General features: G+C 41.8%; 1 protein-coding gene across 1 annotated transcript in view; it reads right to left on the bottom strand.

The window, feature by feature from the left end:
- LOC126474119 (juvenile hormone esterase-like) overlaps nt 1-16,167 on the bottom strand; it is an 87,153-nt gene that overhangs the window by 9,328 nt on the left and 61,658 nt on the right. Inside the window, exons 5-8 of the mRNA XM_050101549.1 lie at nt 9,799-9,992; nt 8,785-8,941; nt 6,027-6,193; nt 2,358-2,502 (exon numbers count right to left, since the gene is read on the bottom strand). Of these exons, the coding sequence (XP_049957506.1) occupies nt 2,358-2,502; nt 6,027-6,193; nt 8,785-8,941; nt 9,799-9,992 (663 nt within the window). The remainder of the gene's footprint in view (nt 1-2,357; nt 2,503-6,026; nt 6,194-8,784; nt 8,942-9,798; nt 9,993-16,167) is intronic.

The raw sequence follows: 16,167 nt of genomic DNA, 5'->3' as shown, positions 1-16,167 counted from the left end.
TAAGGAAATGCAAACCTACGTTTCTAGCTTTTGTAGACTTAGAGAAAGCTTTTGACAATGTTGACTGGAATATTCTCTTTCAAATTCTGAAGGTAGCAGAGGTAAAATACATGAAGCGAAAGGCTATTTACAATTTGTACAGAAAGCAGATGGCAGTTATAAGAGTCGAGGGACATGAAAGGGAAGCAGTGGTTGGGAAGGGAGTGAGACACGGTTGTAGCCTCTCCCCGATGCTATTCAATCAGTATATTGAGCAAGCAGTAAAGGAAACGAAAGAAACGTTCGGAGTAGGCATTAAAATCCATGGAGAAGAAATAAAAACTTTGAGGTTCCCCGATGACATTGTAATTCTGTCAGAGACAGCAAAGGACTTGGAAGAGCAGCTGAACGGAATGATTAGTGTCTTGAAAGGAGGATATAAGATGAACATCAACAAAAGCAAAACGAGGATAATGGAATGTAGTCGAGTTAACTCGGGTGATGCTGAGGGAATTAGATTAAGGAATGAGACACTTAAAGTAGTGAATGAGTTTTGCTATTTGGGGAGCAAAATAACTGATGATGTTGGAAGTAGAGAGGATATAAAATGTAGACTGGCAATGGCAAGGAAAGCGTTTCTGAAGAAGAGAAATTTGATAACATCGAGTATAGATTTAAGTGTCAGGAAGTCGTTTCTGAGAGTATTTGTATGGAGTGTAGTCATGTATGGAAGTGAAACATGGACAATAAATAATTCGGACATGAAGAGAATAGAAGCTTTCGCAATGTGGTGCTACAGAAGAATGCTGAAGATTAGGTGGGTGGATCACATAACTAATGAGGTGGTATTGAATAGAATTGGGGAGAAGAGGAGTTTGTGGCACAACTTGACAAGAGAAAGAAGGGATTGGTTGGTAGGACATGTTCTGAGGCATCATGGGATCACCAATTTTGTATTGGAGGGCAGCGTGGAGGGCAAAAATCGTAGAGGGAGACCAAGAGATGAATACACTAAGCAGATTCAGAAGGATGTAGGCTGCAGTACGTACTGGGAGATGAAGCAGCTTGCCCAGGATAGAGTAGCATGGAGAGCTGCATCAAACCAGTCGCAGGCCTGACCACAACAACAACAACAACAACAGCGTCAAAAACGAATGAAAGAACATAGTAGATCGAGTATGAAAGTGTGTGTGCAAATCAATTGTACTGAGATAAAATTATAAACCAAGACAACAAATAGTAAATAATTCACATTAGCTATAGAATCTTAGAACTTCCTGGTTAGCTTTTTGTAGTATGGAGAACGGAAGACAACTGTTCAGGCAGTCAACGAAACAAACAGGAGAATATTACAGACCTGCAGTAATTTTGTTGAGCTAAACAGAATTTTTTGTCCTTCCGACGAATCTGAAAAGGAAGCCTTGCAAACAGAGTGAATCAACATTTTTGATACAGACCTATAGACGTATAATTTGTAGACCTTACGTTTGAAAACCAATCACAAAGTAAGGGTTGCTCAGAGAGCCTTGGAGCGGTATACACCGCCCTGACCCATTAGTGTGACAAAATCCTGAATAACACCTTTTTCAAAATCCTGAATAACACCTTTTTCAGCGCAGACCGCTGCGAGACACACAGTCTCTGTCTATGACAGGCAGATTACCATCTGTGTGGTCCAGTTAAAGATGCTTCAAGAGGCCATCGGTTCAGCTCGAGTCAATATGTGGAGGAACCTGAGTCTACGTGGCTTGTTGCGCTCCGAAGGCCACTTTTCAAGGAAGCATTGGAAAGCTTGTGCAACTGGGGACCAAGTGCACTGAAAATCAGGGTGACTTTGTTTGAATGTATCAACAGAAATTGTGTTCTCTTGTTGTATCAAATTATCTAAACTGATAACTTATTGACTCACCCTGGTAAACAATGTAGGAATAAAATGGATTCTTAGGGCGAACAGTGTCGTACAATGGGAAGTCTGGGAGAAGCAGAGTGGCAGACTGGTGGAAGCCTATCCAGGAGCATACGTCAAATGATGGTAGTCATAATGATGGTGGTGAAGGTTGCGTTTGTAAGTTGAAGTAGCTGAAGTAAAAATGTTATATTTCCCCAAATTAATAGTATCAAATTAATAGTATCTTATTTTACTAGAACCCTAACATAGGGAATGTAAGTTCTTGAGGCGTAACAGCTTTGCCTATAGTGTTGCGTATCAGAGTACTGTGTCTTTCGTTGCATTAATTTACACTTATTCATTAATCTGTGTTGTATTACTAGAAGAATAAAATATGTTAGAGTAACTTTAAAGGGTCCTTAGCACGACAGGTTTTAAATAGCGTCACTGAGACTGCTGCAGAGCAGAGCAGCATTCAGCGTAGTCTTACCTACGTCCTTGTCCTGAGCTCCATACGATACCGACAGACTGAACTTGCCGTTGTACGAAAACAGGTACAGGTACACGGGAGCTCTGTCCTTGTACTTTCTTGCCACGTCATCTGTATTCCAGGTAATATAGCGATCCGTGTACAACTGGAAATAGAGAAATAAACTGTTTCGTAAGTGATACATCTCTTTAGAATTCACAGTTAAATTAGAAATGCGGTTGTATTACTCTTGAACTAAATGAAGAATAATGTTTAGCGTTTCAAAGTAATCACTTGAGCTCCATAATATCAATAATTGGATGTAAAGTTACCTTGTATGAGTACATTCTCTTAAATCACTTAGATATTTGAGATTTAGTGACATACTAGATTGCTCATCTGTCTATGTACAACGGGTATCCAGAAAGTAAGTTGCGATCGGTCATGAAATGAAAATCGCCGAGAGAAAATCAGATGACCCTTTGCTCAGATTGTTGGGCAGTGTCTATAGTATATCAGTCGATCGGGTCGAGGATGTAAAGATGCCTAGAAAATATTGTCTTCCGCCACGTATGTGTGCCTGGCGAGAGATTTCGCCTGACGTCGTACAACCCCACTGAACGTAACTCTCACGCATTTCCTTCGTCACGACAATTCTCAGCCGCACACTGCAGAAGCTATGAAGACTCTCTTGTAGCGTTTCCGATGGAAAGTGATTGATTACCCGCCTTACAGTCCGGACGTGTCGCCCTCTGATTTTCATCTCTGCTCACGTGAACCGCTGGCTATGAATACAATATTTTGGCCCCGTGAAGACCAGCGTTTAGACTTTGTGGAAGGCACAGGCTGCTGCTTTTTATGACGAGGCTATTAGAATGTTGGTACAACGCTATGATACGTATATGTCAAAGTCGGAGAAGTGAGTATGTAGGGGAGTAGCCGGGAGGTGTGGCTAACTCATGCCAAATAAAACACCTCGAATTTTCGCTGTGGTTTCCATTTGGCGACCGATCGGATCTTACTTTCTGGGCATTCCTCGTATTGCCTGTTCATTACCTTCAAGATTTCGCATGGCTGCTCAGCTTTACAGTGTTAAATGCTTCTCTAGGAGCATAATATTTATGAACGTGGCTTATTTTCTTAATCCATTTTTTTAGTTACTTGGGGCACATAATTGTTTCTGCACATTCTTTACCTTTTGTTAAAGTATACAGAATTCCTTTTAGTACCTTCGCATTCTTGTCTTATTACTGCAGTAAGGAATCTATAAGTGTAGGTTGTGATCGTCAAACAGTTTTCACATATTCAGGTCGTGCCATTTTTTTGTGCAGTGATTTTCTTTGGGAAATTATCTGATTGTATATCGTCAGTTGCCCAGATTTTGCACACAAGCTCAAATGCCTCCTGTTTTGTATGTATCCAACTTACTTTATAAATCATAATAGAGTTCACCTACTTCCTCTACCATACAGTGCTATGTCAGTCATTACCTGCTCACTTACCTGTACAACTTTACCTGCGATATTATCTGCACTTTTTCCTACATTGAAAATATATTAGCCAATGAATTCATATTTTGCACGTGGACGAAACGTTTCGGTCCTCTAGTGGCTAGCGTCACCGTCTGCTGATGCGGATACCGCAGGTTCGAATCTCGACAACCATTTCACATTGTTTGGTGGTGGAAAAGTCTAGAGATTGGTTAAGTCCGTCTGTTGAGGACAAATAAGTCGCCACTTGATATAACAAGCAGCCAAACACAGACGCAAGTCCAAGTGGCGTCAAATACGAAAGTGTACCAGCAGGCTGATAGCTGCACGACATTTATTTATTTTACTATTTGCCGTGAGTGTTTACCGATCTATTATGCAATGTTACTGAGACATGCTTTTATGTCTGAAGGGAATGCTGCAATCTACAACTGCATGAAATACATTAAATGTATTTGCGATTTCGAATACGATAAGACTCCAGCTGTACAATTTATCGGTGACACATGAAGATTTTTGTCAGATCAGGATTTGAAACTCTATTTCCAACTTTACGTGAGCGGTCATCTTAACAACTGCGGATATCAGTGCGCTTCTAAGACTGCCCCAAACTTCCATATGTTAGCGTGTGTCCAAGTTCTGCTCTCGCACAATCATTGTGACTCTCACACAGGAAAAGACTTACTTGTCGTCGTCGCGGATTTGCCTGTCATTGTAAACACTATTCGCAGTATTTGTTTTTAAATTTATGCTATGCAATATGTGCCGAAGTGGTTAAGGCGACTGCTGGTGTAAAGTAAAAAACCAGTTTCGAATCCCGCTCTGGCACAGATTTTCATATGTCGCCAATAACTTGTACAGCTGGAGTCTTATCGTATTTGCAGTTGTGGATACATTTCTTGTATTTCGTACAGCTGTAGATTGCAGCAGTGCATGTAGTATTTACATGCCTAGTCAAAGGCTGCGATAGTAATAAAAAAAGTCTCTATCTGTCTGGTAATCAAAGTGACTGTGCGAGTGCAGGATGTAGACACATGGAGGTTTCGATCGGTCCTGGAAGCGTGCTCAGACAGCCGAAGTGGTTAAGGCGACCCCTCGCCTACAGCTGCGAATCCGGGTTCGAGTCCGGTCTCGCACAAGCTTCCGTACGTAGCCAATAAACTGTATAGATGGAATCTCCAGGTATTCGCAAATGAGAATACATTTCTTGTATTTACAATAGCCCTACGACAGTATGCTCATTCTTCCACTACACAACATGATTTCTGCCACAATTTCCATTTGTAAATGTATTTCTATCTCTGTCTCTTCCATTTTGATTTTCCGTCTTCGCATGTACTATTTCATTACTAAGCGATTTATAACGCTAACTTGTCCATTTCCTTCTTGGCATTTTTAATATTTAGTGGCTGATTTCTTGATTAAATTATCCACTGTCACTTCGATCTTGGATCTTCCGTATCTAGAGAGATACGTTTAGCATAACTTTCATTCACACTGCGTTTTGTTAATTCCCTAGTCACCTAGCGTCTACTGTTTCATTCACCCCAGAGACAGAAAGATTAATTATATTCGACTCATTTTTCTCAATCTACATCACACGAAGTTTTTACTACAGTGCAAAAATGGGGCATGAGTTAAGTGGCGCAGAAATCGTTACAAGAGGAAATGTAGTGACCTGCCATAGACCTACAGAGGGAGATCTGTTTGGGTTAATGTATTCTCCCCTCTTCTAGTCAAGGGGCACCCTGATCACTACGTAGCACGTATTTAGATCGTCTGGCGGATTTTGTTCACCAACAAGAAGACCGAAAATAATATACTGTTTGAAGCAGCTGCAGCTTCAGTAGATTGTCTCTGGATTGTTCAAAACGTTTAAAGTATTCCGTATGGAGCAAGTCCCTTGGCTGCCAGAGGACCGTCAGGCCAATAACGGTTTGATGAAATTTGTGTCTCCGAATTATCACACGTTGCATATCCTGGTTGTTGGTTTGAAGTGCCATTAATGTGAAGGCCTCTATCATCATCAGCTAGAACACGGCTGTATAAAAGGTGATGTTGGTTTTTCTAAATGATTTTATGTTCCTGTTGACTGACTATGATAAGAAAGTTTCATACACAAAAAAACCAAAAGTCTTATTTTTTAACATTTTTCTGACCTCCGCAAACGGTGAATTCAATATACTGATTTAATACTTACTTGTGTTAGAGCAGTAAGAGAGAGAGTGCCAGATGGGAAGTAAAAGTCATATATTTTCTTTGTGATGACCTTCGCTTCTGGAGGCGAACGGTATAGTAAAGTCAATGGGAACAATCTGTCGCTGTCGCGTTCAAACTCCCGTAGCAAGGTCTCATTTGTAAAGAAAGCTGCAGAAAAAGTTAGAGGCAACAGTAAAATATCATCGCATTAATTATGTAACACTTCTGAATAAAAGTTTCAATAGTAACATTTTAGTAAATGTAGTATTGTCTTAGAGAGGACGAGCACATGTAACGTTCAATATTTAAACTTCGGTTTGCTCTGTGAAACAGATGTGAGAAACAACTTCATACGAGTGAAGCAGTGGAGGTATAAATATTCTTCGGAATGAGTCAAAGGATAACACTTCTACTGGATAGCCTACGACGTTAAATTAACTCAAGTACATGTTAATGAAGATAAAAGGAGAAGTCAGTGAAAGTAGTCCCTCGAAAAGCCTTGGAAGCCTCAGCATGCATGTGGGACATGAGCTCGGCCATTTTCCTCGTATTGGAGATGGTAGAGGTAACACTTTCTGCAGCAGCAACTAGTAATATGAGACGAAACATGTTTTAGTGTGTGTGTGTGTGTGTGTGTGTGTGTGTGTGTGTGTGTGTGTGTGTGTGTGTGCGCGCGCGCGCGCGCATGAGAAGGAGGAAGGGGGTGTGGGAGAGACAGAGAGAGAGCTTCTGGAAAGCTATGGATGTAGTTAGTAGCTGCATTGACGGGCGTAGTATCTACACTGCACTCAAAGGTCCCACACCACAAAGACACTTGCACTACAAAAATTTAAAATAACGTCTTTATATTAATGCTATAGTGTCTCCCCTCTGAAAAGTAATTTTTATGTAAGTTTATTCGGTTGAATTTTGGTGGACAGCTGATGTCAATTAAGTAAGCAATCGCCTCCCAAACTCTGCGTTCTGACGCATGAAAAGTTCAGGGACGCCCGGTAAAACTTGTGGCACTTCAATTGGCAAAGTAAGTAGCACTTATTAAAAAAGCTTGACATCTTTCAGACCTCATTTAGTCCAGACTAGGAACTATTAAGCAAAAAATTATCGATTTTCAAATATGAAGGTCGCTCTGAGAACATATATATCACTTATGGTAGCAAATAACTCTCACTTATGATCGTTTCCGAAAGTGGAGCTGATTAAAAACAGACTTCGAACCTTCATGCTTAAAAACAAGCTCAGTGATTTGGCTACACTCAGTATTTAAACTGTCGCTTTAAGGCACATATGTTATGGATGTATTATGTGTACATAGCTTCATTATCATGAAATACGGGAGTCAGCCAGTTAGCCAATGAGATTATTTTTCATACTTTCATTTTGAAGCTGACTGTATGGAAAAGGAATGTTTTCAATCTTTTTATTTCATTTCGGGCCAACTAAGGATCATGTGAACATATCAAGGTAAATAGTTCCCTTTTCTCTCCAGATTCTCTAAGCTCTTTCATTTTCTCACAATGAGCTCTTTTCTTCTCACCCGACTATTTCACCTTATTGTTTTTCTGTGGTTCTATCTTCTTGAATATCTTCGAATTTCTTAACTCCTAAATTTCTCAACTACTAGTCTGAGTTTGTTTCAGTTGAATAATGTCACCTGCTCACTTTGCCTTTAGGAAAACCATTTGTAGATCGAGAACAGTATTACTCAGGGTTAGTCGATAAATTATTGCGCCTACTTTTACTCAATATTCCATGCAGCAAAAAAGAAAAAAAATCATGAAGGCACCCTAGTTGCATCTTACTTTTATGGTATCGTTAATATTACTCTTGTTACTAACACGTAACAAAGTGAGCAACATCCGTACTATACAAAGCAGTTTTAGTTCTGCAACACAGCGCCATGAAAGCAGATGATGAATACTTTTAAGATATTACTGAATGTCATATAAATTTAATTTATACAACAAGAATCGTATCAGACTTTTTTCTAATATCAAATCCAATCAAATGTCATGCAACACAATGGCATAACTCTATGAACTTTTCTGTGTATGCACAGGTGGGACTGACATCATGTTAACCGTCAGAATTATCAACTTTCATATACACACATAAGACTAAACAGATCTCTTAGGAATAGCCGAAAAGACTGAAATTATCCAGTTAAATGGATATTTCAAGACTTCAGAGTTCAGAAGTAGAAGAATCTAGTAAAAGTTCGTGGCCAATAACTCAAATTTAAGGTGGTGTAGGTTTCGTCCGGTATGGTGTAGCTGTACAAATATCTGTTTTACTGTTTGGCATATTGACGTACTCATTAAGTTAGTGTAATAAGGTCAGTCTACTCAAAGAGAGCTCATTTTCGTGTTCTGTTTTGTTTTGTTGGAAGTCGAATTGTAGTTTGGTGAGACAATTGCCGTCAGAAATAAGAGTAAATATGCAGGAGACGGTATAAGAGAATCTGCGGGCATTCATGCGTGATATCAAAGAACACATCGATCTAGTACTGTAGCTGCTCTGTATCTCAAACAAAAAATGAATATATTTCTACGACAACGCTCCTGAACACGCCAGTGAATAATAACATGAGGAACTAGCAGCACAGAGCGATTACTACAGTTGTGAACAGCAATCTGAACAAAGAATAAGTGGTTTTAAATCCCAAAGCAATAGTATGTAGCACGTAATGCGTGTAGTGCAGGCAAATGCTGCTTCTCGTTGCTCTTAATCTTACAATAATTTAATAACATGGGGAACAACACCTGCTGTCACTAAACATCCCTCTTCTTTTGTTGCTCCCATGAGCCATGGTACCACAGTATGAGGCTCCATATCAACTGGATGTTGAGAAAGGAATGCATCTTCTCCTTCATCTTCCACCACAGGTCGAAAAGATATTAAGGGATGGAACATCCATTCCTGCAAAATAAGTAAATTACCCACTGGAAATGACTCATCATTTTTTTAAAGAAAAAGTTATTACTGACATTAGTTCCAGAAGTCTTTCTCAGTTAACACGTATTAAGTTAATCTCATCAACTTAGAGCGTATGTACTTTCCATTTGTTTTTTTCTTTTCCTCGATGGTACTTTTTCGCCCACTAAAAATACTACCGAAAATAATTATGGAATATTTAATTGAGTACACTGTGCTCGCAGGTGCTCCTATTTTAAACAGGATAAGTGAGCACCAGTGGCAGTGAGCTTGAAACTTCCTAGGACTGAAAAGTAATTACAGGGGGAAATAATTTGCAAGATATTTTTAATTAACTTAAGTGTAAAGTAATACCTCTAAACTGACTAATTCATGAGTTGTCAAATTTAAAGGTAATCGTGATTAATTTCCACTGTGTATAAAACTATATTGCTATAGAAATTTCATTTTCTACATGTGAATTTTATGTTTTATTTGCGCTGTTTATGTATGCCGTCTCAAAAAAATTAGCTTTTATTTTTTTATTTTATTTTATTTTTTATTTTCTTTGTTGCAGTTATACTAAAGCCAGCCGCTGTGGCCGAGCGGTTCTAGGCACTTCAGTCCGGAACCGCGCTGCTGCTACGGTCGCAGGTTCGAATCTTGCCTCGGGCATGGATGTGTGTGATGTCCTTACGTTAGTTAAGTTTAAGTAGTTCTAAGTGTATGGGACTGATGACCTCAGAAATGAAGTTCCATAGTGCTCAGAGCCATTTGAACTATTTGAGTTATACTAAACCGCGTAATTTATGTTTCTGAGCAGAAGACACTTACTAATTTCCGTACAATAAATGGTAACGTACATGAAAGTTCTCTTCAGTGGCGATGATTTTGTATTCGTCGACACTCCTGAGACATTCGATCTGTGCAGCACTCGGCTCTGTAGGACATCCCACCAGGGTAGCCAACCTGCGCGCCTTCTCCGCTGCGGCCGGTTCTGGCAACCCCCACGGTGACAACGCCACACCACTTTGTGAGATTGCTCGATGGAAGAGGCCTGCCATCGAAAAGCCATGTAGAATATTAACAAAACAAGCTTCGTATTACATTGTTATTCTAGATATAAGATTTTCTGAGATATCTATGAGGTATCTGGGGAAACTTATATTCCACTGCCTTAGAGTTAGTGTAACGTTAATATGAATTTAAACTTGGTATTGAAAAAATTCACAACTAAGAACTTTATAAAGTTGGTAAAACTGTTATAAATTCTTTTACAAAAAGGCTCAAAAACCTTTAATAGATTTACTAAAGTTTTTATATTATTGGATGAAGAAAGTCAGGTAGTCTGTTATCCACCGTGGCCGCGTTTTTTCTTGACAGTTATACACAGGAGAGGTTTGCAGCGTAAGACCCCAGCAGTCATGAGTGTAAATATGAAAGCGGCTGTGGAGAGTCCCAATATTTGCTGTTAATTTCAGAGGCTACTGTAGTGTAAATGCGAAGAGCATCTAAGAGACTTGTGATCCGTTTTGTCTCTAGAAGTGTAGGAAGGAAAATAGGAGTTCACCCTGTATTTGCAATTTGATAACACAGGGAAGGAACCCGGCTTGAGCGATCCTGGAATTCACGTGTTCAGTTCGGAATGTAATAGACCTGAGAATAATATGATTCCATCTTCCGGTATATACTGTACATGGAAGATTTATTCGGCTTTCGAAAGCTAAACTACCCATAAACCAGATGTGTGTCTGCAAACGCGTGCAGGCATCGAGTGAGGGGTAACAAGGAATAAAATTGCCCCACCCCACTCACTGTGATCTACTTTCCTCAAACTGACTGGGATGTTGCTGCCTAAGCCTGTTCCAATGGGTTCCATCATGGGATCGTCGAGAGTAAGGAAGATGACGATGATGTTTGGTTTGTGGGGCACTCAACTGCTCGGTCATCAGCGCCCATACGAAGTTACAATTTTTACACAGTCCAATTTTTACATAGTCCAAGACACTGTCACAAATGATTTTGGTGATGATGAAATGATGAGGACAACACAAACATCCAGATCCTGGGCAGAGAAAATCTCCAACCCGGCCGGCAATCGAACACAACCAGACTGTAGAACTGAGCAATGTGTCACAAAAAACATTACCCTCGATAACGACAAGACGCGTCCGATATCCGATATTACTGACATATCTCCGAGATGATCCGATGAGATTGCATTCCTGAACTTTCGTTGTTATCTGGGCGCCTTCACACTCTTCTACAGTGATCATAAGAAAAAACCTCCTCTTTTTGTTAAAGAGACCATCACGACGTTAATCTAAGTTCAGTCCCAGGTGTTCCTTGTCAACTTCCTTTGCGTTCCACAGTGCTGGGGAATGGTGGCGGTAGTGATGGAGTTGGTGGGGGTGGGAGTACGGTTTTTGCTTTTATTCGGAATGGACGCACACAGGCCGAGGTACCGTCTGGCGGTGGCTGCGTACTGTATGGAGAGACACAGTCCTTTACAGAAATTGTCATACTCCATATACATCACACACTGATCATCTTTCGGAAGCCCTGTTTGTACAACAGCAATTTATTTAGTAATTATCAGCACTGGAAGGTTCTTGAAACATCTTACGTCCGTATATCTCGATGTATTGAATGTTTGTATAAATAACTACACCCTCCGTTCAGGAGGTCAGTTCTGCTGTGGCTGTTCATTGATGTCAGCAATTTATACGCTTTCAGTGCCAATGAGTCTGACTGTCAAGTTATCTAGACGGAAGTAGCATGCCTAGGTGAACTAAAGTTAACTATTGGTTGTTTCCGCCGGCCCTGTAACAGTTTAACTATGATGATGATGAGCGTTTGGCGTCATTGGCCGGGAGGCCCCTCGCGGGGCAGGTCCGGCCGCCATATCGCAGGTCTTATTACATTCGGCGCCACATTGGGCGACCTGCACGCCGGATGGGGATGAAATGATGATGAACACAACACAACACCCAGTCCCTGAGCGGAGAAAATCTCCGACCCAGCCGGGAATCGAACCCGGGCCCAGAGGACGGCAATCCGTCACGCTGACCACTCAGCTACTGGGGCGGACAGTTTAACTATAATTCAGAGGAAGTCTACGCTCAGTGGTGCGGAAAAAAAAACCAGATCATTCATTATCAGTTGGAGGTGACTTTAGCCCGCCCAGTATGTTTTGTACATGGTCCGTCCGGTTAGCCGTGCGGTCTAACTCACTGCTTTCCGGGCGAGAAGGCGTGCCGCTCCCTGCCACGAATCCGCCTGGCGGATTAGTGTGGAGGTCCGGAGTGCTGGCTAGCCTGTGGATGGTTCTTAAGGCGGTTTTCCATCTGCCTCGGTGAATGCGGGCTGGTTCCCCTTATTCTGCCCCAGTTACACTATGTCGTCGACAATTGCTGCGCAAACACTGTCTCCACGTACGCGTATAGCATAATTACCCTACCACGCAAACATTTGGGGTTATACTCGTCAAGTGTGAGACGTTTCTGGGGAGGGGGGAGAGGCGAGGGATCCCCTGGGGGCCGAACCGCACAATAACCCTTGGTTCGTTATGGGACAGCGGTTGGATGAGTGGAGTGCTGCAGCCTCTTGTGGGTTTGTGAACCACTGAGGGCTACGGCGGGGAAGAAGCTTCTCCGTCGTTTCTAGGCCCCCAGTTCAATGCAGTACAATACAAGGCAATGATATGCACATGGATTCCTTGCAGGTGGAACGGACAGACAGATTTGTGAAGTATTATTTGTACACTTTTTCCGAAAACTGTCTTGAGCAGCTAGTTCGACAGCCCACATGCAATGGAAATATTGTAGACTTTCTATCTACAAGCAGGCCTGACCTAATTGACGGCGTCAGTACTGAGACATGGATTAGTGACCATGATGACATCATAGCGACTTAGGTTACTAAAGTTAATAAATCAATCAAGAATGCTAGGAAAGTATTTCCGCTAGAAATAGCAGATAGACAGTTGTTAGCATCCCACTTAGACAATGATTGGATATCATATAGATCCAGGATGATGGATGTAGACTTGAGGGCAACGTTTAAACTGGCTATAAATCGCACCACTGATCAATGCGTGCAGAATAAATGGATTAGGGATGGAAAAGACCCTACGTGGTTTAATAATAAAATTTGTAGAACACCGATGAAGCAGTGTGTTGTTCAAAAAACAAAGTGTAGATGTTGGTAAGGAACAGTAAGTAGTCGTGCGTCTGTAAGCAAAACATACAGCTTGCTCTGTCTAACCACAGCGGAAATCTTGAAGAGAACCTGAGAAAATTCTGGTCCTACGTAAAGTCGCTAAATGGGTCGAAGGCCTTTATCCAGCCGGTCGTCATCCAGTTAGTGTGGCAATACAAGATATTAAATGATAATCTGAAATGTTATATTTTGCATTTAAGAAATCATTCACACAGGAGGATCGTACAAACATACCGTCGTTTGACCGCCTCACAAACTCCAGAATGGAGGACATAGTAATAGGCACCCCTGGCACTGAGAAGCACCAGGAAGGAAACAAATAGGTCGCCAGGTCCGGATGGAGTAACAGTTCGGTGTTACAGTTAGAACGCTGCAGCATTGTCCCTTACTTAATTGGGATTTACCGCAAGTCTCTCGCACAGCTCGAGAACCGAAGGGACAGGAAAAAAAAAAAAACGCAGGTGACTCCCATATATTTGAAGGGTAAGTGAACGGATCCACATAATTACAGATCAATATCCTTGACGTCAGTTTTTATTGAACATATTCTGAGTGCGAATATCATAAAGTTCCTAGAGACGGAAAACCTTCTGTACATAAATAAGTGCGCGTTTAAAAACCGTCGTTCTTGCTAAAAACAGCTTCCCTTTTCTCGTGTGACATACTGCGAACCAAGGATCAAAGGCAACAAGGAGATTCCATAGCCTTAGATTTCTGAAAACAGTTTGACACGAAGACTTCTTAAGTAATTGGCTCCAGTACGTAGTCCTCGACGGCGGGTATCCAACTGAGACAAAGGTATAGTCAGTTATGCCACTGCGAAATGTGATAGAACCTCCCTTATCCTCTATACAAACTTACGTAAATATTATGACGGAGAGGGTGAGCAGCAATCTGCTGCTGTTTGCTGATGATACTGTGGTATATTGGAAGGTGTAGTTGTTGAGTGTCTGTAGAAGAATACAAGACCACTTAGACAAAGTTTCTAGTTTGTGTGATGAATGGCAGCTTGCTCTAAATGTAGAAGAATTTAGGCTAATGCAGATGAGTAGGAGAAACAATCCCTTAATGTTCGAGTACAGCATGAGTAGTGTATTGCCCATAGGGAAGGCGAATGGTCCACTTTGGTTTATTGGGAGAGTTTTATGAAAGTGTAGCTCCTCTTGAAGGAGACTGGGTACAGAACGTTAGTGTACCCATTTCTTGACTGTTGATCGAGTGTTTTGGAACCCAACCAAGTCGACTAAAAGGAAGACATCGAGACAAGTGGCGCAGTGGTTAGCACGAAGGACTCGCATTTGGGACGTCGACGGTTCAAATCGGCGTCCGACCAGCCAGATTTATGTCTTCCATGATTAACCTAAATGGCTCCAGGCCAGTGCCTGTATGGTTCCTTTGAAAGGGAACTGCTGATTCCCTTCCCCAGCCTTCAAACAATCCGAGCTTGTGCTGCGTCTCTAAGGACCTCGATGTCGACGGGAACTAAAATGGGGATCACTGGAGGGATGACGACGTCCTATTCGCGAGGCACCATTGAGAATACTTAGAGAAACGTCATTTGCGAGTGACTGCCGAATGAGTCTACTATCGCCAACGTAAATTTCAAGTTAGGACCATGTTCGTATTGAGGCGTACAGACGGTCCATTTGTGAGTAGAACAGGAAAGGAAAAGGGTAGTAGTGGTAGGAGGTACCCCCGCCTTGTACTGTAAGAAGGCTTGTGGAGCAACAACACTACTGGCCATTAAAATTACACCACGAAGATGACGTGCTACACACGCGAAATTTAACCGACAGGAAGAAGATGCTGTGATATGCAAATGATTAGTTTTTCAGAGCATTCACACAATGTTGGCGCCGGTGGCGACACCTACAACGTGCTGACATGAGGAAAGTTTCCAAACGATTTCTCATACACAAACAGCAGTAGACCGGCGTTGCCTGGTGAAACGTTGTTGTGATGCCTAGTGTATGGAGGAGAAATGCGTACCATCTCGTTTCCGACTTTGATGAAGGTCGGATTGTAGCCTATCGCGTTTGCGGTTTATCGGACCGCGACAATGCTGTTCGCGTTGGTCGAGATCCAACGACTGTTAGCAGAATATCGAATCGGTGGCTTCAGGAGGGTAATACGGAACGTCATGCTGGATCCCAACGCCCTCGTATCATTAGCAGTCGAGATGACATTCATCTTATCCGCATGGCTGTAACGGATCGTGCAGCCACGTCTCGATCCCTGAGTCAACAGATGGGGACGTTTGCAAGACAGATGTGTTACGTCCCGTGGCTGTACCCTTCATTCGATCCCTGCGAAACCCTACATTTCAGCAGGATAATGCACGACCCCATGTTGCAGGTCCTGTACGGGCCTTTCTGGATACAGAAAATGTTCGACTGCTACCCTGGCCTGCACATTCTCCAGATCTCTCACCAATTGAAGACGTCTGGTCAATGGTGGCCGAGCAACTGGCTCGTCACAATACGTCAGTCACTACTGCTGATGAACTGTGTTATCGCATTGAAGCTGCATGGGGAGCTGTACCTGTACACGCCATCCAAGCTCTGACTCAGTTCCCAGAAGTATCAAGTCCGCTATTACGGCCAGAGGTGGTTGTTCTGGGTACTGATTTCTCAGGATCTATGCACCCAAATTGCGTGAAAATGTAATCACATGTCAGTTCTAGTATAATATATTTGTCCAATGAATACTCGTTTATCATCTGCATTTCTTCTTGGTGCACTAATTTTAATGGCCAGTAGTGTGTATAGCTGTAGATAAGTGTCTTTTGTTAGTGACTAGACGAGCTTGTTTGTGGTAGACAATTAGCAGAAGTACCCCATTCTAAGCTACTTTTGTTTTTGATATCATTTTATTGTAACTGCGGTTCTGTAGCAGTAATCAATTTTTTGTATGAGTTTATCGGTGTGGTGTCTGTTCTTTCGGTTATTTATGAAAGAACAGATAGCACACATATAAATATATGCGCCTTGACGGCAAATAAATATACCTTC

This window comes from Schistocerca serialis, chromosome 4, assembly GCF_023864345.2.
Source record: "Schistocerca serialis cubense isolate TAMUIC-IGC-003099 chromosome 4, iqSchSeri2.2, whole genome shotgun sequence".
Taxonomy (NCBI): domain Eukaryota; kingdom Metazoa; phylum Arthropoda; class Insecta; order Orthoptera; family Acrididae; genus Schistocerca; species Schistocerca serialis.
The sequence above is the reverse complement of the archived record's forward strand: the minus strand, read 5'-3'. Positions and strand labels throughout refer to the sequence as shown.